The 24,384-nt window shown below is 39.9% G+C and overlaps 1 protein-coding gene across 5 annotated transcripts in view; it reads left to right on the top strand.

Annotated features, from left to right (window-relative positions):
* The first annotated feature begins 1,156 nt into the window (after nucleotides 1-1,156).
* The window catches only part of TTC29 (tetratricopeptide repeat domain 29), a 265,988-nt gene continuing 242,760 nt past the window's right edge, over nucleotides 1,157-24,384 (top strand). For 2 of the 5 annotated variants that reach the window (XM_072621193.1, XM_072621195.1), the window contains exons 1-3: nucleotides 4,378-4,483; nucleotides 9,204-9,301; nucleotides 11,641-11,724. In XM_072621193.1, coding sequence (XP_072477294.1) covers nucleotides 4,448-4,483; nucleotides 9,204-9,301; nucleotides 11,641-11,724 — 218 coding nt within the window. In that variant the 5' untranslated portion in view covers nucleotides 4,378-4,447. Of the gene's footprint in view, nucleotides 1,330-2,833; nucleotides 2,880-4,377; nucleotides 4,779-9,203; nucleotides 9,302-11,640; nucleotides 11,725-24,384 lie in introns of those variants that run through there. The other 3 variants (XM_072621196.1, XM_072621197.1, XM_072621194.1) reach the window with 3 other exon arrangements.

The raw sequence follows: 24,384 nt of genomic DNA, 5'->3' as shown, positions 1-24,384 counted from the left end.
CTGTAGTGCAAAGTAGATAGGACAATTTCAGAAAAGATTTAATGAGCTTTCAGCATCATAGAATTCAGAGTTGGTATCATAGGAAATAGGAAGTGAAAGATCAAAGTTAGAAGGAACTCTTAAGATCATCTAGTCTATTGTCAAACTCAAATAGAAATGCAAGTCATTAGCCCATTTTAAAACATAAATGTTTTCTATGCTTTATTGCATTTTTATCTATTTTGTTAAATATTCCCCATTTATATTTTAATCTGATTTGGTTCATTCCTGATGTGTTGTGCCCCAATTGGTGTGTGTATGACACTTCTGATCTAGTATCATTTCCTCATTTTACAGAAGAAGAAACTGAGGCCCAGGGAGGTCAAGTGATTTGCCCACATTGACACAGGAAACAGGTGTAATTCTATCTCAGGTCCGTAACTTCAAATTCAGTATTCTTTCCTCTAACCATGCTGCTGTTTTACGTGCCCTTCATTATTCTAGGGACAGTAGGACCTGCCAACAAAGGTTCCTTCCTGCCCTTAAGGATTTTCCTATTTATTTGGGGAAGACAAGTTTGCATATATGAAACGATGGAGAATTGTGTAAGATGGGGGGAAAAAAACCTGCCCCCGCTTGTATGATACTGAAAATAAGCACTACAGGATTTCAGGAAAGTCAAAGATTACACCAATCTAGGAATTTTCATGGAGAAGGTGAAAAGAGCAGACGTTGGGAAGCTGGCGAGAAGGAGGGAAAGTAACTCAGGTGGTGATCAGCATGGCATTGTATCTAGCAAGGAGGTCACCTGTTGAGTGGTTGAAATAGGGTTCTCCGCAGTTCTCCTCCGGACTATTTCTATGGGACTTGGGCTTAAAGTCTTCTGATCTCGGTTTTCCCATCTATAAAAGGAGGCTTGCGGATCTTTATGGACCCTGCCGGCTCTGATCCTCCACCTGCACCCTGTGATCCTGGGATTCGAGGCTCTTACAGGTAGGAGGGATTCACCTGGTTCTGAGACCCGCCCTCTCTCCGGCCCCGCCCTGCTGGGAAGTGGAGCCCCGCCCATGCCTCTGCGGTTTCCCTGGTGACCGCGCTCGGCGTCCCCCCTCCCTTCCTGCAGCCCTGTCATCCTCGGGTCACCCCTCCGCCTGGGGCCGGCCAGAGGCGAGGGTCCAGGTAACCGGGGCTGCGGAAGAAGCTGGAGGAGGGGGCAGCAGCAGGGTCCCGGGGCAGTCGCCGCCGCCCCAGGAGGAGGAGAAGGTGGAGGAGGAGGAGGGAAGAAAGGAAAACATTGGCTGCTTCTTTCCCCCCGGATAGCCCGGCTGAGGTTCGTGGACCCGGAGCGGGGTACGTGGGTGGAGGCGGGAACCCCCGAACCCCCAGTTCACGGCGTCTCCGCCAGCCTCGGGGAAGGGGGCGCGGGTGGGAGGGAGGGAGGGAGGGAGGACCCCGCGGGGAAAGAAGCAGTTGGGCTGAGCCCAGAACCGGACTTGGTCTTCACCCCACCTTTTTGAGGGTGCAGGCTGGGTGGGGTTGGGAGCCCTTCAGCCTGCCCTCCCAAACCCCGCCCCGCCCAGTCCCCCAAGTCCGGCCAACTCTGAGAATCTCTCCAAATGAGCCGAGCAGCGGAGCCTTCCAGAGGCCAGACTCTAAATTCACAAAACCAGACCTCCTCCCACTCCCGGGCCGCGGACCCAGTGACCCTTCTCAGTCAGTAATAATGAGGACGGTGAGGATGGCAATGCAATCCATCCAGCCTTGAGAGTCAGCGGAGAGGGGAAAAAGAGAACCGAAAAGCCTACTTGTATGTATGTGTGTATACCTACATACATACACACACATATCTACCAGCTCTCTGTCTGTATGGATATAGAAACATATGCGTGTATATGTGTTATATCTCCCCCCACATATAATCCACCTATAGATATATAGATGTATGTACATATTTGTGTATTTCATATATTCCACATACATATTCTATATATTCCACACACAGATATAGATATTGACATGTACAGACATATATACATATATGTGTATTTTATATAAATATATATGTATAAAAATCATACATATTTCACCTATATATCTGTTCCACACATAGATATAGATCATTCCATTTTTTAATACCTGCAAATGTTAGGGAGTTTTTCCTTAACTCAAGCCTAAATATATGCCTCTTTTCATTCTTACTTCCATTTTCTCTCCTACCAAACAGGATAGGGAGATAGATAGATAGACAGACAGACAGACAGACAGACAGATAGACAGATAGATAGATATAGATGATAGATGATAAATATCTATGTATCTATATGATGATAAATATATATGTATCTAGATATAGGTATCTATATCTAGATACACATATGTATCTATATCTAAATATATTATCTGTCTATCTGTCTATCTATCTATCTATCTATCTATCTATCTATCTATCTATTTATCTATCTATCTATGTTAGCCTTAGTGTGAAAACCTTAGCTGGGTCAAGCTTCTGCTTATTGGTGAAATACCCATAATTTGTAGGAAACTGAAACGCCTTATGAATCAAGGGTCCTGAATGAAAAGCTCTGAAGCTCAGGTAGGTCTTAAAAAAAAAAAAAAACCCAAAACACAGACACAATGCAAAATGTGGGAAAAGTTTCCTTTTGTTTCATTTTTTGGTCAGAGAGAGGTGATTCACTGAATTAAGGATATGGTCCTGTTTGAGTTTTCATTCTTCAAAAAATACACAAGAAATGTTAGGTCTTACTGCACATATAAAAATCCATGTTCTAAAAGTTGGCCTTAACCATCATCTTCTTTCTTTCATTATCGCTGTTTGCTATCTTGATTTTTGCAGTTGGAAGTCCACAAGAGCTGAGATACCTCTGACCTAACCTCAAAATGTAAGTTAAATTGGGTTTTCTAAGCTCTTTCTGCCTTTATCATCTCATATTTTAAAATGTATGTTGAATGTAACCAATGTGTTCATTAGCGGGATTGCACACCCATCAGAAAGTATACAAATAATGAAAAATTGTAAAAAGGCTATAAACGTTTCAGTGGCCACTGTTATTATATTCTGGTAAAATGGGACTTCCTCACTTTTTAAGAATAAATCTAAATATGCTTCATTTGCTCTTAAAGTAACATTTCAATTACATCTTTCCTTGTAGGTATTCATGGTAATTTGTGAGATTGGTGTGAAAATTTTCATCTTTCCTAAGAGAATGTGTATTGATGGAATAATTAAGTTGTATACACATTGCAGACACACACTTAGATTTCTCTTTAATCTACTTTGTCGTTGTTCAGTCATTTTTTCAGTCATGTCTGACTCTTTATGACCCCATCTGGGGTTTTCTTGGCAAAGGTAACGAAATGATTTGCCATTTCCTTCTCCAGCTCATTTTTCAGATAAGGAAAGTGAGGCAAAGAGGGTTAAGTGACTTGCCCAGGATCACACCATTAGTGTCTGAGGCCAGATTTGAACTTAGGAAGATAAGTGTTTCTAATTCTAGGCCTTCTAATTCTAATTCTAATTCTGGCACTCTATCCACCACACCACCTAACTGCCCAGTCCACTAGCAGCTGAATAATTCATTCATCATTCAACTAACATTTATAGAGCACCTAGGATGTACAAGAAATTTACACACTATTTTAATATCTTGCAGTAATTTTCTTAAAACTTTTAAAGAATTAGTGTTAGGCAATAGTGTTCATTTGGTCATAGCTAATCAAGCATCCTTCCTAAAGTGCTAGATTCCCTCTCTCTCCACACCCCTTTCCCATGGTTCAGGATGAGGGTGGGCAGAGGGGATCCCCTTTGAAGAATTTTACCAAGAGGTTAAAATTTCAGCTACACTCCAGGAAGCATTCAGTCTTACCCATCGCTCTCAGACCTTTCATCCTGTGCTTTTGTATTCTCATTTGTCTGCGCTAGTGGGGGTCAACTACCAGAGACAGGAACTGCGATACACAGTGAACCAGGAGATCAAAGGCCCCACCAAATTTCTTCTGAATCCCAGCAATAGAAAGGCTTTAGGCAACTCTTTCATCTTTGACTCAGCACCCCCTTAGTGCCATATGTAGCACCTCCCATAAGTTAGCACCCCGGGGTCGATGCCCTTCTCCACCTTCTGCTCAGAATGTTCCTGGTGTGTCTCAAAGACACTAAGCCTAAACTTCTGGGATGATGGTTCTCTCTGTGCCCTCTATAGCTGGCAGCTAGAGAAGATCACCATCAACTAATTCCTTTTCCTCTCTTCAGCTCCACCCCATGTCTAGCCTTTAGGAGTAGTGTTAGTAACCAGGCCATCCATGACTGCAGTACTGATGACCAGACTCCTATGTCATAATCACAGGATCACACTGGACTCAAGCTTTAATGTTGCCTTTAGCTCTGAGTTATCTAGAGGGTTTGGGAGTACAGCCAGACCAAGCCAAGCTTGGGGAGAGTACCTCAGATCAGATGCAAAGGAGGAGGCTTTCTAACTCCATGGATGTGGTATGTAAATTCAAGCCTACAGTGGTGAAATCTCATTCCAGGCAAGATAGAGAACAGTGACAACTGTTCCAATTACTGATGCTCAGAATGGGTTTTAGCTTCCTCACAATTCCCATCCCCTAAGTTGCAATACAAGTATGTATCACTTTAATTAGCATGGAAGCATCACGATGCTGCAAGGTTTCTTGGAAGCCATCTAGTTCAGTTCCACCAGTTCCCAAGGATGGATCCCTTCTACAACCCTGACATGAATGTCTGTAAATCAGATGCACTATATGATTTACCCACATGCCTGGTAAGTGGTTAGTCAGCCTTTGCTGACTAACTAAACACTACCTCCTGGGGTAGCTTATTCAACCCTTGAATAGCTCCAGTTGTTAGAGGGTTTCTCCTTACCTCAAGCCAAAATTGGCCTCTTTTCAACTTCTTTTCTCTCTCCTGCCAAACAGAACAAGTCTATTCCCTCATCCATATGACAGTCTTTCACATTCTTAAAAAATAACTATCACTCCCTCTCTCCTAAGTCCCTTTCTCCAGACAAAATATCACCAGTCTTTTGAGGGATCATTTTATGTCCTAATCTCAAAGTCATTCACCAATATAATTGTCCTCAGGATGCTTTCCAGCTAATGAATTTCCTTTCTAAAATGGAGTACTCAAATTGCTAACTCAAACAACATTTATATGTATTGAAATCTATTCTGCTGCCTCATCTTGGTATGGAGGTGACTCATTTCTTGACTACCATGCAAGATGAATGTACTAATCAAAATGAGATAGCATTAAATGAAGGCCTGAAAATTAATTATCCTTGAAATGCAACTGAGGACCATCTTATCTAAATGCATAGGGGTTCATCACAAGAAAGTTGACCATGAGATGAGGATTTTTTTTTGGCCACAGCAACCAATGGAACTACCAGCTAAGGCATGGATGGCTTACAAAATCTGAGTCTAGAGAGGAGAGTAACACACTGGGGAAAACAAAGCACATGCAGCATTGTACAGTAGAAAGAGCACTGAATCTGGAGTTAAGACTTGGCTTTCAAATCTTAGCTCTTACATTTATTTGTGTGACTGGGCTTCCTTTCCTTATCTGTAAGCTGAAAAGATGGGACGAGATGATCTATAAGATTTTATCTGTGATCCCATGACAGATCTTTGGAAGACTTGAGAAAGTATGATTCTTAACCAGAAAGGTAATCAAATATAAATTGATTATTTAAGTCATTCTAATTAATATCAGGATTTATTTCTATTTGATTTACAAATATTAACCTGGGCACCTTTATGCTGGCACAAATTTTGTCTAAAATGAACCGTACTTATTTACGAATATACTATACAGTGGTCCTACCCAATGGAAAAAGCAGGTGTTGTATTTTAGGACATGTAGAGAGCAGGTCCCCATAGTGGGAGACAGCATGAGAGTAGCCCTTGGCTGCTATAATTCTGGGCTTGAATCTTTGCTACATAGATTAGCTCTGGATTCGATTTCTTTTTCCTGTTTTGCACTCACTTAAAATATCTCAACTTTTTTCACTTGAAAATTCAGTTTTTACCACCCCCCATTCAAAGTTTATGCCTTCAGGCTTGCCAGCAGGGCTTGCGATACTTACATTAAACTAAATTTAAGAGTAAAGGTACTCCTGCTGCTAATATTCTCAGATCAGAGGAAAGCAAAATGAAGGAACTGGCAGCTGAAACTTTAATAGTAGGAAACGTTGACTGAGACCTTGAAAAAAAAATTTCCAGTTGATCAGGATGACAAAGAAGTCTTGTTCATCTCTATGTATAGTACTTTGAAATGACAAACTTGACTTCGTTGGGTAATTATCTTTTGGAGTGGATTTTTTTCTGTCCTATATTAAAAAAAGTATGCATTTTATATTGAACATATGGGGTTAATATTAATGTTTCCTAGTCCTGTGATGACAGGATATGTAAAAAAGGAGGCCTAGCTCCTACGACCCCAAGTCACTATAAAACTAATTAGGCCCTTCTCTTATTTGGGGAAATTCCTGACTCTGCTTTTGGCCTTTTTCCTTTAGGAAACTAAATCCCAAATTCCTAAATTCTACTCTGACCACAAACTCTTAGCCATCTATCTTCCCTATCTCTCTCTTCCCTTACAAGCTCTCATCATGACCGTTAGTCACACAGTCATCCCTGTTGTCCGGATCTATCTCCTTCACTTTAATTTCTCCTAGTGCTAATACTGTCAGCATCATAGGATTAAAAATTTATAACTGGAAGGGATGTTAAAGACCACTTAGTCTACCACCACCTCCCTCATTTTTTCAAATAAAGTAACTGAGGAGGTACTGATAGGTGGCACAGTGGATAGAGTGCCGGCTCTGGAGTCAGGAGGACCTGAGTTCAAATTTGAACTCAAGCACTTACTAGCTCTGTGACCCTGGCAAGTCACTTAACCCTGATTATCTCTCCCCCCTCTCACCTTAAAAAAGGAAGAACCTGAGGCCCAGAGAGTTTAAGTGACTTGTCCAGATCAAATTATTAAAGTAGTAGGTGACTGAGACAGAATTTAAATTCAGGTCCTGTGACTGAATCCAACCCTCTTACTGTTATACCATAGCAGTCAACCACTCCAAAGACTAAGGAAGACTTACCCTAATATCCTTCATTTCTCTGGCCTTCTGTCCTCCTCCATGCCCTTTGCTTCCTTCCCACTGCCTTCAGGACCTAATCCATGAATCATCTTCTTCTCCTTGATGACTTTTCAGTTGATCCCTTGATACTATCTCTTTCCCATTTACTTAAGTGTACTTAAGTATCCCCAATCTTTCAAGGAGACTTTCCCTCCTTCCTTCCAACCATGAAGCTACCATTCCATCTTTCATCTTCTTTTTATTATTGTGTTTCTTGGGGAAAATTAATTTATACCCATTATCTCCACTTTTTCATGAACGCAACACTTAAGTTCTGGCCTTTCTTTCTATTAAGTTATAGAAACTTCTCTTTGAAAGATCACTGTGATGATGATGATGATGGCTGCTAACATTTATATAGCACTATGCTCAGTAATCACTTTACAAGTACTGTCTCATTCGATCCTCATACCAATCCTGGAAGTAGAGACGGTTACTATCTCCATTTTACAGATGAGGAAACTGAGGCATAGATTAAGTGACTTACTCAGGGTCACACAGCTATTAAGTATCTAAGGCTGGATTTGAATTTAGGTCTTCCTGATTCCATGCCCAGTACTCTATCTGTTACACCATCTAACTACCCAATTACCCTTTCTCAGTCTTTATACACTGAGACCTCTCTCTAGTATCAGACACTGTTGACCACCCCACAGCTGAAATGTACCCCGTTCTCACCTCCACCTTTTAAAATCTTTACTTTCCTTCAAACCTCAACTCAACCTTTTAACTATTAGTGCTTCCCCCCCAAAAAAATAATCTATTTTGTGTGTATTTTACATATACATCATATCCCCTATATGCCTATATCCCTCTCCTATACATGTTATCTCCCTCTAAGCTTCTTGAGGGCAAAGACTGTTTTACTTTTGTCTGAGTCCCCTGAACCCATGACAGTGAGTGGTACAGAATTGGTGCTTAATAAATACTTTTCAGTTTATTCTTGATTAGATAGTTTGATACTTTCTCCTCACAATACTAAAGCTGGTAGCACAATGCCTGACCCATAGCAGGTATTATACAGATGCCCATTACCTTCCCCTACTCCTTTCACCTTGTAGTTAGCACTGTGGTTACAAAAGCAGTTGGCGCGATGGCTGAGTTCCTGTGATCAGTCAGCATAGTGTTGGATGAAAGGAGAGGCAATGCCATCCCTGGTCATACTTAAGCAAGATGAAGAGGCAAGGCTGGCCAAATTTGGTCCCCTAAGTCTGAATGAGTGTGTATGACCCAGCTGAGATGAAGTGACTTGGGAAGGACACTGTTGAATTCCCAAGGAGACCTTTTCCCTAACACAAAATTTGTCTTTCTTTTCTCATTACTGTAACTGTCAAGGAAGCAGTTGGAGAAGAGTGGACATAAGTCATATATGAACTTGTAACGAGGCGAGAATTTTCTCATGGTATAAGGGGTAGAGGGTGGGCTTGCTGGGATTCTGGATTGCTTTCAGAGGGATGGTCTTTGCCTTTTGGGGTCCTGGTCCCACCACCTCAAAAGCTGGATTGAAATTTTGATCTAACTCCAGTGCTCTCCCCTGTTCTACCTCACTGACTCTATCTCAAACTCAACCATTCTAAGACAGTTTATTTTCCCCTTTGTGGTTGTTCAATCATGTTTAATTCTTCATGACAGCATTTAGGGTTTTCTTGGCAAAGATACTGGAATGGTTTGCCATTTCCTTCTCTAGTACATTTGGCAGAAGAGGAAACTGAGGCAAACAGGGTGAGGTGACATAACCAGCATCATCCAGCTTGTCTAAGATCAGATTTGAACTAAGGAAGATGAGTGCTCTGTCCACTGTGCCACCTAGCTACCCCTAGTCTACTTCATACTGCATACCCAAATCATTCATCAAGTGGCCAAAAGCAAGAAATGACAAGAAGAAATAAGAAAGTAAGCAGGCACAAATGCTCCCTAACCTGGACAATTTCTTGTCTGCCACATGAATACGTTCAGTACCAGTTGCTGTGACAGGATGTGGGTCTCTGATAGGATCTCAACCCTTTGAAGTCCTTCATTAAAATCAATACTGTTTCTGCTCTTTTCTCTTAGTTCACAATGACGACTTTGCCACCTGTGCAGATAGAATACTCAAAGCTCGCCCTCTTAACAAGAAAGAGGCACACATGTTCCCCAGCAGGCCTCACAAAGTAAGTGGTTCTGATTCTGCTATTTTCAGGCTTTTTTGTTTTGTGTTTTGATTTCTATGATGCTTTGTCTTCTGCAATTCCAATGAGCATAGAGGAAGGGTGGTCTTGGATTAGGAATAAGAGAAAAATTCATTGAGTGAAGTTACTCCCAAGAGATTATGATATACCAGCATTATTCATCATTTCCATGGATTAAGTATGTTCTTGAATATACCCAGGTCATTTACTCCAATACTGGGCATAATTAAGTTAATTGGTTTCTCTCTGAAAAGAAAGAGGTCTGATATTTACCATTCACAGTGGATTGAGTCAGAGTTAAGACCAGAAATAATAGCTTTGGTGTCATTGGTGACCAGCCACAGAATGTCTGAGTAGGAAGGCCATCATGGAGACACTCAGAGAATATCAGAACTCAAAGGGACCTTCTCAGAGGTCATCTATTACAACACATACCTAAAGTAAGACTCTAATCTGTAGCATGTCTGACCTGCAATCATCTGGGTTCTGCTTGAAAACCTTCAGTGAGTGACAAAAAACCCACTCCTTCCAAAGACAGCAGATTCCCTTTTGGATTACTCTAATTCTTCAGAATCTTTTCTCCATGTTGTCTCAAAGTTGCTTCCTTGTTACTTTTACTCTGAGTTCTGTCTTTGGATAGAAACAGAAGTGTTCTATTTCTTCCATATACAACATTGCAACCTCTTTTAGATAGGCTCTGGTTAAAAAAATATTTTTTTAATTTAAAAATAGAAATCACAGATCTGGTAGACAAAAAAATCCTGAAAAATAAACATGTGAAATGACTCCCGTAGATGAGAAAGTAAATTGAGTTCTACTACTAGCAACTTTTTCATTTAAAGGCCTCTGAGTGATTGGATTAGATTAGAAAATATAGAATATTATATGTGCATGGTATGTAATATATCCTATATTAATATATTATTATATTGTTGCAAGTTATGTTACTAAAGCTTCAAAGTTCAAAACTGAAGGAAAAAAAGATTTTATGAATATCCCGTCCTTGAGTACCATATTGGTTTAGATTTGGGGATCAACAGTTTTTCGAACCTTAAATATTTTCAGTCCTACATAATAAAGACTTAAGTGTTGCCAAGTCTAGAGGCCTGTATTGGGCTACCCGAGTCTTTCTTACCTGTCCCAGGTCTTCGGTTGGCCAAACCAGATAAACGTATGAGAGAAAGGACGTTCCAGAGTCAAACAGGGGTTGAGCTTTATTTCAGGGTCCGGGTTACAAATGCAGGGGGGTCTTCCTTAGGAGGAAGAGGGGGAGATTTAACTATTGTGACCCCCGCCTCCCTGCCTTCCCTGTGAAGTGTCTCAGCCCAGACCTCCTGTTCCTCTGGCTTTATACTGGCAATTGATTCCTCATCCCTGCCCTTTTCCCAGGGGTTTGGGAAGCTTCTCTCCACTTTCTCTCCTTCCGAATCTAGGATTCAGGACTCGCTTCTTTCACAGCCCCTTCCGGGTGTACCCCAAAAGCACCCAGGATTATCTACGCTCCCAATCCCTGTTGGGTCGCCAACTGCCATGCCTAGAGGCCTGTATTGGGCTACCCGAGTCTTTCTCACCTGTCCCAGGTCTTCGGTTGGCCAAACCGGATAAACGTATGAGAGAAAGGACGTTCCAGAGTCAAACAGGGGTTGAGCTTTATTTCAGGGTCCGGGTTACAAATGCAGGGGGGTCTTCCTTAGGAGGAAGAGGGAGAGATTTCCTAAGGAGGCTAAGCTTAAGGGATTGGAAGTAGAAGTACAAGCGGGGAGAGAGGGGGAGGGGAGAGAGGAAAGAAAAGAAGCGGAGCCTTACTGTCCTCTTGGCTCCACACGTGCTAAGAGAGAGCTTTCTGGCTTCCTCAATCCTACTTAATCTTCAGCCACACAGTTTGCATCTCAATACCATGCTGTTAGGTAACTAGGTGTGCTCCAATCCGGGACGACCTCGAGGGCAGGGAGACTTCACCCATCAGGTATCTCCGGGGGAGAGGCGGAAATACCCGAGCTAGCCGAGCTAGCTCAGTCTGACCTTCTCGAACCCCCGCTGTTCATGGAGGGCCTCGTAAGACTCTAAGATTTAGAAGTCCCACTTTTACCCACCCGAGACCGTCCACACGGAATTGAGCTTCCAATCCCAACAAAGTGTACTATTTATTCAAAAGGTTTATCTCACTTTGCTCAGTTCTTTGTGCAACACTGCTTATCCCCAGCAGACTCATCAATGAATGCTTCTTCTCTAGTATTTTTCCTCAGTTCCATCTATATATCTTGTCATCTTTCTACTTAGAACTTCAGTTCTCTTTTAATTTTTCTCTCATTTAAATTTAGGGCTCAAATGATGAAAATTAAAGATGAGACAGATCAATATCTGGAATTGAAATGGAAAGGGTTGACAAAAGATGAAGCCGCTGGGTAAGTGTAGCCTTTAAAAAGGCCTCTGTGTATAAAGTTTGTTTCTTTTGTCTTGATTCTCTGCTGAAATTTCCAGTTCCCCTATTCAGTATACCTTTTTCATGGGAACATGGCATTTAAAAATTAAACATCCATTAAATAATGATGAATCATTTCTACTGATCTTACATATATCAAAGTCCTTTAATTTCATGGCTCTCATAATTCTCGTATTTACTAAGGTATTATGATATCGCATTTGCAATATTTTAGTTAAGGTTTTGTCATTAATTGCCTCTTAACCTTCTTTTTAAGGTGTTTTTACAGTCATGAAAAAAAAAACTTGTATTAGGAGTGCTTATTAGATCCATATTTTTCCCCTAGTACTTTTATCTTAGCCTCTATTAATGTACCTCTTTACTTCCAAATACTGACTTAAAAGACTAAGAAGATTGGAGATGTATAATGATATAGTTTCCATGTATGTAATTTTTAAAGGTTTACAAAGCCCTTTATGGACATTATCTCATTTGATGCTCACAATAGTGCTATGAAGTAGGTACCAGAAGTAACATTATCCCCATTTGCCAGATGAAGAAACTAATGATTCTACATGGAATAGGTTTGAGCATATTTAGTATTTTTAAATGTGAAAATATTTTTGATACATCTGATCTTAGTATTTGATTAATTTTTTTTAAAATCCTTGTTAGACTAGGAGAAACTGACAAAGATCTAGAATAGTACTTAGGCATTGTTTTTTACCTGTGGAATAAGTGGTTTTGTTGGAGTCTGTTGTGATATTGCTAAGTGTTAGCTCTTAAATAAAGTTATTTTTTTAGGATCCCAAAATCAGACAATGGAATTGAAGGAGCTTTCCCCTCATGTACGGATGTAGAAACTAAGACCTGGGGGGCAAAAGGGGGAGAGGAGGAAAAGTGACTCTCAATCTCTTTTATTTGGCTCATTTGATAAAATAGTTTAATTTACTTTTGGTAAAATCTGTGAAGTTCTTAAAAATCACATTGAAATTGTATAACTGAAATAAAGAAATGTACCATTAGTAAAATAATGCATTCACTTCGGTTAGGAGTATTTTGATACAAAGGGGGCAATGCTATACTCGTTTTCATAACGTAGTAAGTGTTTTGTACTAATTTCTGATGTTTCCCAAGCACCAAGTTGACTGATCATGAGCGTATCTAGAACCTCTTTTTGTAAAACATGCTTGCCGATGCTTTAATGAAGTAAAATCCTGGGATTTTTTAAAGAATTTGATCCTAAATTAATTTAGGAGACTTCATAACAAGTTAAGTCTGTGATACTGGATAAATTTGAAGCTGAAATGATTCTCTAAAGCCTTGATTAAAACCTGCTCACTGTTAAGAGCAAGTTGGGGAGATGGGAGTGGAATGGAGGGAAAGGAGGTAGAAGAAGGGAAGGGTAGAGGGTGGGTGGCCTTGTTTTATAACAAGATAAAAAGAAGGGGAGAGTATGAGCCTAAACTAGTGGTCACTTGCTTTCATGCATCATTTGACCTTCATATAATACAAACGTGTGATTATTTGCATAAATAATTAATAAATTTGCATACATAAAGTATGCATTAGCTTGTTGCCATCACATATACATGTGCATGCTGGCTGAAAATAAATACTAAATATTTAACTGCGTCAATATGCATGCAACATATTGGAGGATTACAAAGGTCCTTCTTACATGATTTTTAAAAAATTTTCCTGACTTATAAAATTTTAAATTAACTTTTATAAAGTAACTCTGCAATTCAGTATTTCAGTGTGTCTTATGCTGTGTACTAATGGGGATTTGGGATAAATAAAATTCTCATTCTAACTTGATGTCCTTGCCACTAACAAGTGGCAGAGAAGATTCATGTTTAATGCATTACGATGCTGTAGCTATTTTTAAAAGCAAATGTTATGTGTATGTGGTACAGGAGTTCTGGTTTAAAGGTAAAGGAAGCAAAATATATTTAAGCATTTATTTTTGGATTTATCTAGTGCTTTAGATTACTTAACCATGTGTGTAACAAACAGCTGCCCAAACCTTATCGAAATGGGGTTTGCTCTCACGCGTGCATGTCCGTTGTTAGAAAACCCACCAGGAGGTAAGGTGGGCGTCTGCTGATCCTGATGCCATTGACATCAGGGCGAAAACCTCACTGTGGTATGTTTCATTGAGTCTGAAAGACTGATTTGAGATAGATTGAATTCATTTAGGAGAGGGAACTAGCTTAGTGAATAGAAAGTTGGCTTCAGATTCAGATTCTGGGTTCAAGTTATGTCTTTAACATCTTCTGGCTGTGGGACCCTGGCAAGTCACTTCTCCTTCCACGGCAATTTTCGGAAATAATCAGTTACAGAGCAGGCTCTGTTCTGCATTGCTAGAAGGATTTTCCTCACTGGGAGTTCCTTATCCCAGGGAAATGATGGGCCTAAATCTTTATGGTTATCACCACCACTACCAATTGATATATATATAGAGAGAGAGACCATATATATATGGTCTCAATGACAGGACATTGATCAACCAAGTACTTAAGGAAGGAATTATTTTAGAGACAGAAACTGAGAACCAGGAATGTTGAATTATCTTTCTCCATTTCTGTTCATTTCTTTCATGTGGTAGCTAATAGAGGAAGGGAAAGCATAGGAAATAAAGGCTTTTAGCTACAATGGAGGGTTGATGATAAATCATTAGAACGAGGTTTCAACAAAAAGTTAAGTAGGTGACTAGAAAAAAATAAGATGCTCCCATCAGAAAACTGAGTCAGATGTTGGGAGTTGGAGGAAGGGTAGGAAATAAGCATTTATATATTAGCTACTATATTCCAGGCACTGGGATTAGTGTTTTACAAATATTCTTTTCATGTGATACTCACAACAACCCTGGGAGATAGATGCTATACATTTACAGTTAGGAAATGGAAACAAACAGCGGTTAAGTGACTTACCCCGAGTCACACAGTCAGCAACTGTTTGAAGCAAGATTTGAACTCGTCTTCATGACTTCATGCTCTATCCACTGTACCATCTGGTTACCTCCAAAAGAAACAAAAAAGTAAGAATTTCTGTGAAGATCCTGCACAGTGCATAGAAAGTTGGCCTCAGAATCAGGAAGACATAGGTTCAAGGCCTGCTGTTGACATACACTGGTTGTATGGACCTGGGCAAGTCATTTAACCTCTTACTGGTTTTGACAGCTTACTAAGATGGTAAGTTAAAGAGAAGATGTAAACCTGCATTGGCAATGAGAGCTTCATTATCCCGGCATTCCTATACCAGTGAGATCATAAGTTCAGACTACGTTATTTATTCAGCATTCATCAGATATGTCCAATATACCCAGAATCATGGTTCATTGGGAGGCTGAGTAGTACAATGGGCAGTGAGATGGCACCATAGTGCGTAGAGCCCTGGACTAGAAACCAGGAAGATTCATCTTACTGAGTTCAGACACTTACTAGCTATGTGACCCTGGGCAAGTTACTTAACCCTGTTTGCCTCAGTTTCCTTATCTGTCAAATAAACTAGAGAAAGAAATGGCAAATCAGTTCAGAATCTTTGCCAAGAAAACCCCAAATGGGGTCATGAAGAGTTGAACATGACTGAAAAATGACTGAACAGCAACAGTGAGTCGTTGTATAATGGAAAAATGACTGACTCTGGAGTTAGCCTTGGGTTCATATCCTGCCTCAGATTCTGTGTGACCTTGGGCAAGTTGTTTAGCTGTGCTTAGCCTCAGTTTCTTCATCTCTAAAATGGGGGTGTATATAGGTTTGATAGGCTCAGAAGTCCTTTCCAGCTCTAAATTCATGGTCCTATTATATTTTATAAGGGTTATAAAACTCAATAAAACATGTGCCTATCTTCAAGTATCGAATGTAGTTGTAGAAGAATTAATTTTTTAAAATCCTTAGTGAAGAAAGATACATAAATGTGGGCATACATCCTAGGAGTTTAGTTCCTAAATAATTTTCTTAAAAAAATAAAAATAGATCTTTCTTATAACTTCTTCTGTAAGTATGCTTCAGGACTTGAAGGATGTGGGATTCCATCCATGTGAATGCTCCCTTTACTGAAGCAGAGCACACCCTCTTTAACTAGGTTGATATTCTTGGCAAACTACCCTGGCCTAAGAATTCATCATTAGCCTAACACTAACCCGCTGAGGAGCCTTTGGATTTAGCTGAGTGAATCCTTGGATTTCGAAAATTCAGCCCTTCACTTGGCAGCCTTGACTTGGTCATGCTCCAAGTCTTTCTAGGCTTGGGCTGAAACAATCTCAGGGAACTCAGACTGAGCTTTACCCCATGAGAAGGCATGAGGGTGTGACTTAAGGAAGTGATCTTTAAATATGGACATGATTATTTTTTTCTTTTTAACTTTAGCTAATTAGCTGGATGATGCAGTGTTAAAGGGCCTGGAGTCAGGAAAACAAGTTCAAATCCAGCTTCAGACACTTACTAGCTGTGTGACCCTGGGCAAGTCACTTAAACCTGTTTGCCTCATTTCCTTCACCTACAAAATGGGAGTAATAATAGCACCTACTTCCCAGGGTTATTATGAGGATCAAGTGGAACAATAATTAATAACAATTAATAAATGCTTATTCCTCCCCCACAAAAAAACCACAAAAATTAAAATGAGCTAGAGAAGGAAACGGCAAATCACTCCACTATCCCTGACAAAAAAAACACAAATGGGATCACAAAGAGTCAAACAAATGACTGAACCGTATCAGCGTTTGTAGAAATAGTAGAAATTCGTGGTTTAAAGCTCAAAGCTCTGAAGGAAGGTGTTTGTTCTGATTCCTATTTTTAGAAAACATTAAGGGTTGTTATGGCATATTACCACTGTCTGTTGACGTTGTACCCAGAGTACTGGAGTGATGAGGGGAAGCTGTAAAGAAGTTACTGCTAAAAGTGATAAAATAAAAGTAACACAGTGACCATTTTCTGCCATGCCGCCTCTGTCCGGTGCCTAGTCTCCTCCACAGCCCTGATAGAATTGTTCAATTATAAAAGCCACCAGGGATCACAGGTCCACACTATATTATCTATTCAGCATTCATCAAATATGTCCAATATACACAGAATCAAGGATTCCTCAAACAAGATACAGGCCTGTAAAACTATTGTGCTTTAGTGCTGCTACAGAGCAGTGGCTTTTCAAGCCATTATATTCCATCCTCTTTAATTAACTGTCTTTTTTTTTCTCAGCATTTACAGTACTATACCAGCATAAAAACCATAGATATTGACATTTTGTGACATTTCCCAGCAATGTTTAAACTTTATATAATTCTAGAGTTTGAAAGCATGAGTCTTGTTTACAGCATTCTGGGGAGATGACCCTGTCACACCTTTCCTGGCAGACACCTCCCTTCTCACCTCACTCAATACCATTTTTGCTCAGTTCTCATCCGTCTTCTGTTTATCTGAAATCCACTCCCCATGGCTTCCATGTCTGCCATGTAGGACCAGATGTTATTTTGTCCCTTAAATATATGGTTTTAAAAACATCCATTCTTAAGTAGATTTCTGCTACATGAGTTAAATCTTTTTTTCCTCTGAAGAATTCACATTTGACCTTCTAATGATAGCTAATGAGAAAAAAGCAATATAGTAAAATACCAAAAACAAAGAAAAAAACTTTTTCAAAGCATATGAATCAGGCTTCCTTCTCTTATTAGAAAGGTAGAGACTGACTGCAGATGTAGAATTTTGTAAAAACTATCAGACATGGTTGCTGTGTTGGTTGACTTTGCCAAAACGATTAGATTTTCTATTGTTGTAAAGAGGAGTATAAACTGGAGGATGGCTAAGGAGAGGTGCCATGTAGAAATTAAATGAAAGAATAAAATTATTTTAAAAATGTATAAATTAAGGATGCAAAATAAGTACATAAAATATTTAAGACATCTATGGATTTAAAATTCATATATATATATATATGAATATAAATTTTGCTCTTCAATTTTGTCTGACTCTTCATGACTCCAACTGGGAGTTCTTTGCAAAGATACTAGAATGGTTTGCCACTTCCTTCTCTGGCTCATTTTACAGATGAGGAAAATGAGACAAACAATGTTCAGTGACTTGCCTAGAGTTACGTGACTATTCAGGCTGCATTTGAACTCAGGTCTTCGGGACTCTAGGCCCAGAACTCTATCCATGTGCCACCTAGCTTCCACCCTTAGAGCCCCATTAATGTGGTTTCCTTCTCCCAGGATGCCTTCCCTCTTCATCTCTGTGGGGACTCAGACCCGGCTCTCTAAAGGAAGGGGTGCTCTCTCTCATTCTCTCAGTCAAATTGTCATCACCCCACCCAACCCAACAAGTGTATTTGCCCCAGTTTCTAGCCTATTTCAGAGCTAAATGTTACATTAAGTAATGAGGGGGAAAATATAGTATTTACTTAAATTTTTAAAAATCAGCCACACGTGTCACCTAACAAGTGAAATGTTTGTTTATAGTCTTTTCATTTAGTTAACATTTATCAATCTTATTTGACTTTTTCAGACATTTGAAATGAGTTCATTGTGTTAAATTATCAAAGTTTTTGTAAATTGCTTAAAACTCTTTTGATAAACATTCAATATAAGCCATTTTTTAAAAGGATAAATCTATAATTGGTTCATAGATCTGAAAGAGAAGTGAATTTGTTGTCTTTGAGGTTTGGATTTTTTAGCTTGTTGTCTGTATGTAAGAAATTAGGTTTAAAATATAACCTATAATTTTGACTTATTTTACAAATCTTTTTTAGACAATCTAGGGTTTCTTAGCAAGGACAGACCTCACCCCCACTGATTCTTTCCCTAGGATTCAACCTTTGCTCTATTTCCCATAAAGACTGAAAAACACTCATCCTTAAAAGACTAGAGTAGTGATAGAAAATTCATCTCCAAGACTACCCACACCCCCAAGTGACACAGCCCTGCTCTCTTTTCTGTTTTCTGTGTTGGAAATTGGAGACACTGTGATACCTAGGTCACCTTGAGACTGCTCAGTGTGACTTGGGCTGGTGGGGTTCGGCATGGTGATCTCACCTTCCCAAGGCCACTCTTGAGCCCTCTTTGCTCTTTGGCCTATGTCCTGATTTGAATCTTTTGGACATACATAATTAGACAGATCCTATCTCTATCATACGACTATCTCTTGTACTCCTTTACAGACACATCAGATATTGGTTTGTGTGTTACTTAAGAGATTTCTTGCATAAGAAAATTTAAAAAAATTACCTTCTGTAATAAATAGTGGAGAAATTTTCCTAAATGTTTTCTGTTTTCAAAAATACATTTAATCTTATTTTAATTTACTTGGGCAGCTAGGTGGTACAATGGATAGAGGCCTGGAGTCAGGAAGACTCCTCTTGCTGAGTTCAAATCCAGTCTAAGACACTTATTAGTTATGTGACCCTGGGCAAGTCTAACCCTGTTTGCCTCAGTTTCCTCATCTGTAAAATGAGCCAGAGAAGGAAATGGCAAACCATTCCAGGATCTTTACCAAGAAAACCTTCCAAAGGGGAGTCATGAAGTCAGACCCAACTGAAAAATGACTAGATAAGCAACATTCTCTACATGGCCACCAAAGGGATTTTCCTTAAGTATAGGTCTGACCATATGATTAAGTTCCTCAAAAAGCTCCTCCAACTTCCAGGATCAAAGAAAAGTCCTTTTATAGACCTTGGTTTGGTCCCTTTTCTGCTTTCTTTAAACTCTTCAGTTTAACCTCTCATCCCTTCCTTCCCTTCTTACTTTGTGCTCCCTTCAATGAATTCCAGTGTTCTATCCATACCCAGTACACTTGCTGTTTCTTGCACGTGATGCTATATCTCCCCCTCGACCCCCATACTTGTTTCACTGGCCATCCCTCATACCGGGGACTCTTCCTCCTCAATTCTCTCCCCATCCCTGGCTTCTTTCAAGACTCAGATCAAGTGCTATCTTCTGCTAGAGATATTTTTCCAGTTCTTCCAGAGTCAGACACTTGCCAGTTGGGTGCCACTGTTTAACTTCTATTTGCCTCAGTTTCCTCACCTGTAAAATGGGGACAATAGTAATATCTTCCTCCCCAAGTTATTGTGAAGATTAAATGAGATAATATTTATATTGGGCTGTCACAGCCTTTCCTTCCAAGGCTAGCTTCCGTTTAGTCCATGATAGTGTCTTGTGGTTGCTATTCAGTTATATCCAACTCTTCATGACCCCAATTTGGGGTTTTCTTGGCAGAGATACTGGAGTGGTTTGCCATTTCCTCCTCCAGCTCATTTTACAGAGGAGGCAACTGAGGCAAACAGAGCTAAGGGACTTGCCCAAGGTCACACAGCTAGTAAATATCTGAGGTCAAATTTGCACTCAGGTCTTTCTGACACCAGGCCCAGTGCTCTATCCACTGCGCCATCTAGCTGCCCTTATGTATCTTGATTATACCTATTTAAATATACATGCTCACTCTTCCATTGATACATAAGGGCTTCTTAAGAGCAAGAGGCCTATTTTCAGTTTGTGTGCCCTGAGCTTTGCAATGTGCCTGGAGCATAGTAAGCACTTAATGCTTACTAATTGATTAAAACAATAAGCTTGGTCACCTGGCCTGGAATAGCCGGGTCAGGTCAGTTTTGAACTTTCCATACTTTGTGTTGATTTGGGAAGGTGATATTGAGACAGGTGGTGAAGTGAGTGGAATCTGGCACTTAGAGCCTGAGTTCCGTTCCTGAACACAGAAAAGCCTTTTGATTCCTCAGAACCTCAGTTTCTTCATCTGTCCAATAGGTATGAAACTATTTTGCATCACTTCTCTCACAGGGATGTTGTGAGAATCAACTGAAATGATATATTCAAAGCTCTTTATAAACCCTGAAGCATTATATAAATATCGGGCAATATTATCATATGAAAGTTGGGAGGGATATAGCCTGACTTCTTGAAGAGATTGCAGTGATGTGGGTAGTCCTGCAAGCGTCTGCATCACCCCCGGCTGTGTCCTCATCTTCTGTGCCTGTTGTGTTGGGTTCCCTGTACATCTTCTACAAAGGGGTGGCAGCATATGCGGAAGGACAGCCTAATTCAGCATCTCTTGATATTGCATGATGGCCTGCTGAGCAGATAGCCTGTCAGTCAATTATCTTTTGCTCTAGCTGCTCAATTAGATCATCTTTTCAGGAACGTATCTTTCTTTTGGGCAACTAGAGTGCTGGGCCTGGAGTTAGAAAGACCTGAGTTCAAACCCAGCCTCAGATAATTGTGTGACCCTGGGCAAGTCACTTAACCCTGTTTGCCTCAGTGTCCTTATCTGGAAAATGAGCTGGAGAAGGAAATGACAAACCACTCCAGGATCTCTTCCAAGAAAACCCCAAAGGGTCAGAAAGAGTCTGATATGACTTAAATATTACTGAACAATAAACAAACGAACAAACCTCTCCTTTGCCCCACTTCTTGGGTGAAACTTTTTGTGCTAATACATTTCAGTCTCTTCATGCTTTTTCTTGTATTTACTTACTACTGTTTTGTTGACCCACAACTTCAATCCCTTGTAGAATATAGGATCCCCTAAGTTGTATCTATGAGGCATTAACAGCAAAATAATACAGATGTTCTAAAGATGGGCCACTTCTCTCAGGGAGAAATGTTGGGTCATTAAAAGGGTTATAGAGGTTTCTCAAAACAATCCAGCTTTCTCTCTTCCAGTTCAAAATAAAATCTTTTTATGCGCCTATGTTAATAAGATCATGTCGTTGCACTACACAGTGTCTTAAGATCACACCTTTGAGGGCATTCAATGCAACAGCCTCATTGAATATGATCATGATAATGGTGGTAATGCTTTAAGGTTTGTAAAAGATCTTACACATATTCACTCATTTAATCCTCACCAGAACTGTGGGAGGTGGATATTATGATTATTCACACCCCCCTTTTACAAATGAGGGAACTAAGGCAAACAGAAGGTCAATAACTAGCCACAGCTAGGAAGTGTCTGAGTCCAGATTTAAACCCAGTTCTTCTTGACTCCAGTTCCAGCGTTCTGTCCTCTATGCCGCTTAGGTGCCTGAGAAGTTAAATAACTCATGCTCAAGGTCATACAGGCATTGTGTGACCTTGAGCAAAGCCAGGATTTGAATCTATATCTTCTAACTCTAAAAGCATCTTTTTCATTAAGTCAAATATAAATTCCTGGTTTCCTGGCATTCAAGAGCCTCCAAAATCAGGTTCTAACTCAACCTTGTTTAGGTTTCATTCATATTCCTACCATGCGTATACTCTGCCTTTCAGCCAAGGTTGCCTTCATTCTTCCCCTGGTCTCATCATCTCTGTTCCTTACTCGGCCTTGCTAGGGCTATCTCTTCCATTCCTGAAATAGAATCTTGCTCCCAATATCTCCCTTTCCTCCTGGGGAAGTCTTTCTTTTCCTTCAAAGTTCAGATAGAGCTTGTATGAGAGCCACCTGGATGAAAGTGTTTCTCCCCTTTTAGACTTTTCCTAGTGCCTTTACTGGACTCTCCTTTGGCTTACCTCACTTTCTTGGGGCAGCCTTATTTGTCACATGTTAGACTTTCCCTCCGCATTAGATTTCCAATGACTGGAGAACCAAGGTCTTCATATATCTATTGTTGCATCCCCAGAACCTAGCATCATGTGTTTCACAAAATAAAACGCTTAACTTTTTTTAAAAGAACTTAAAATAGATGCCTGATCAATTGAAATGAATGAATAATTTCTGAGTGAATTAATCTTATACTATTTAAAATAGATGACACTATATAAAATTAAATCATAATCCCTATACCTAACCAAATAATCTTAGTTTTAAAGACAATTTTCTGGTGATTTTTCAAGATTTATAAAAGGTTTTTTTGGTCAAAAGTCTTAAATTATGAAGAGGCATGTTTATGCGCAGCAAGTTTCTAAGACCGGCATTTTTAACATTATGTTATATTTTTTGTTTCTTTTGCTAAGTATTTCCCAATTATATTTTAATCTAGTTCTGACTAACAGGGCAGCTTAATGCCTCAGCTTTACATCATAATCAGCATGTACATCAAAATCTCCAATTATGATTGGCTTATTATCAATCAATTAATGATACTTCAAATCTTTCATCATTTCTTTTCAACTGGTATTCCTTGAAGTGGGTGCTTACGCACTGACTGTAATTACCAGCCATTTTCACCTGTCAACTCCTAGGCCAACTTCCTGACAGCTGATTTCTTTCAAAAAATATTTATTTTTAGTTTTCAATAGTCACTTTTATAAGATTTTGAGTTTTACATTTTCTCCCCCTCTTTCCTCTCCACCCTCCCCAAGAGGACATGCAATCCAATATAGACCATACATTTGCAATCATATTAAATATAGTTCTACATTAGCAAGACCAGCATTTCTAATAGAAAATAAGCTCCCTGGGGGTTTTCCATTTCTCTTGATGCCTAGGGCCAGTGCCTAGCACAGTGCCTGGTACTTCATAAATTGGTGAGCTTTATAAATGTTTTTGGAATGAGCAAATGCATTTTAGGAAGCCGTAAATGGATTAAGGTTTGCTTTACTTCCCGAATCTCTAGTCCAGGGGTGGGGAACCTGCAACCTCAGGGTACACATGGCCCTCTAGGTCCTCAAATGTGGCCCTGAATTCAAGTTGAATTCAGTCAAAGGGCTTCACTTGAGGACCTAGAGGACCACATATGGCCGCATATGGCCCCTGCTTTAGTCCATATCATAATCTCTTGTATAATAACCTCTTGTGAAATAAAAATGTGTAGTGATACCTCGTTTACTCTGTGATCAGACACAGATGAGGCTCAGTCTTCCAGAATGTAGACACAAAGTCTGTTGTAAAAGGAAGAGGCCTATGGGGAGTCATCTTCAGCCTTCCTCCTAGCGTTAACTTAGAATTTAGAGTAAAAGTGAATTTACTTAAGTAGTGAACTTGGTTACTTTTTCCCCCCACGCAGTATACAATTCTTCCTACATTTCTACAGCAGATTGAAACATGAAGGGAAGGGAAGAAACTGGTTGGAAACCAGCACATTGAGTCTGGGAGGGAAAGAGCAAAAGACTCTCCGAGTACAGTCCAGTAGTCAGGAGAATATAGCTAAAGGCTGACCTAAGCCCCATACACGTGAGAATCCCTTGAGGTCATTCTTGTATTATGCAGAGAGCATGATGAACCTTAGTCACAGAAAAAGGTTAAATTAAGCTCACTACACTATTTCAGAAGACAGGAGTTTGTCATACATTTTAGGAAGATCTCCATCCAAAATGGCTAATATAACGTTTTAAAACATTTTTGGCACTCAGCTTTCTGGAAAATTCACCCAGTGGTACCAGATAAGGGGCCTTCCTCTTAGCTGTAAAATCCTCCCCAGGATTTGCTTTGTGATTATTTTGTGTATGTATTTCATCTTTACGCCTCTCTGTCCCCCAGTAGAATATAAGCTCCTTGAGGGCAATATGCTTAGCATCTAACACAGTGCTCAAGACATAACAGGCTCTTAATAAAGCTTGTTGAATGAGCTTTCAGAAAGAATTGGGAAATTCCCCTTTCCTATTTTCTGTTTCTCTCCCTGGGATCATCAGAGTTGAAGACAGAAACAAAGCTAGCTAACAAAATGAATGACAGTCAGGATCCAAAAGGCTCTTGAGAAGGTCCCCATCACTGTG

This window comes from Notamacropus eugenii, chromosome 6, assembly GCF_028372415.1.
Source record: "Notamacropus eugenii isolate mMacEug1 chromosome 6, mMacEug1.pri_v2, whole genome shotgun sequence".
Classification (NCBI taxonomy): Eukaryota; Metazoa; Chordata; class Mammalia; order Diprotodontia; family Macropodidae; genus Notamacropus; species Notamacropus eugenii.
The sequence above is the reverse complement of the archived record's forward strand: the minus strand, read 5'-3'. Positions and strand labels throughout refer to the sequence as shown.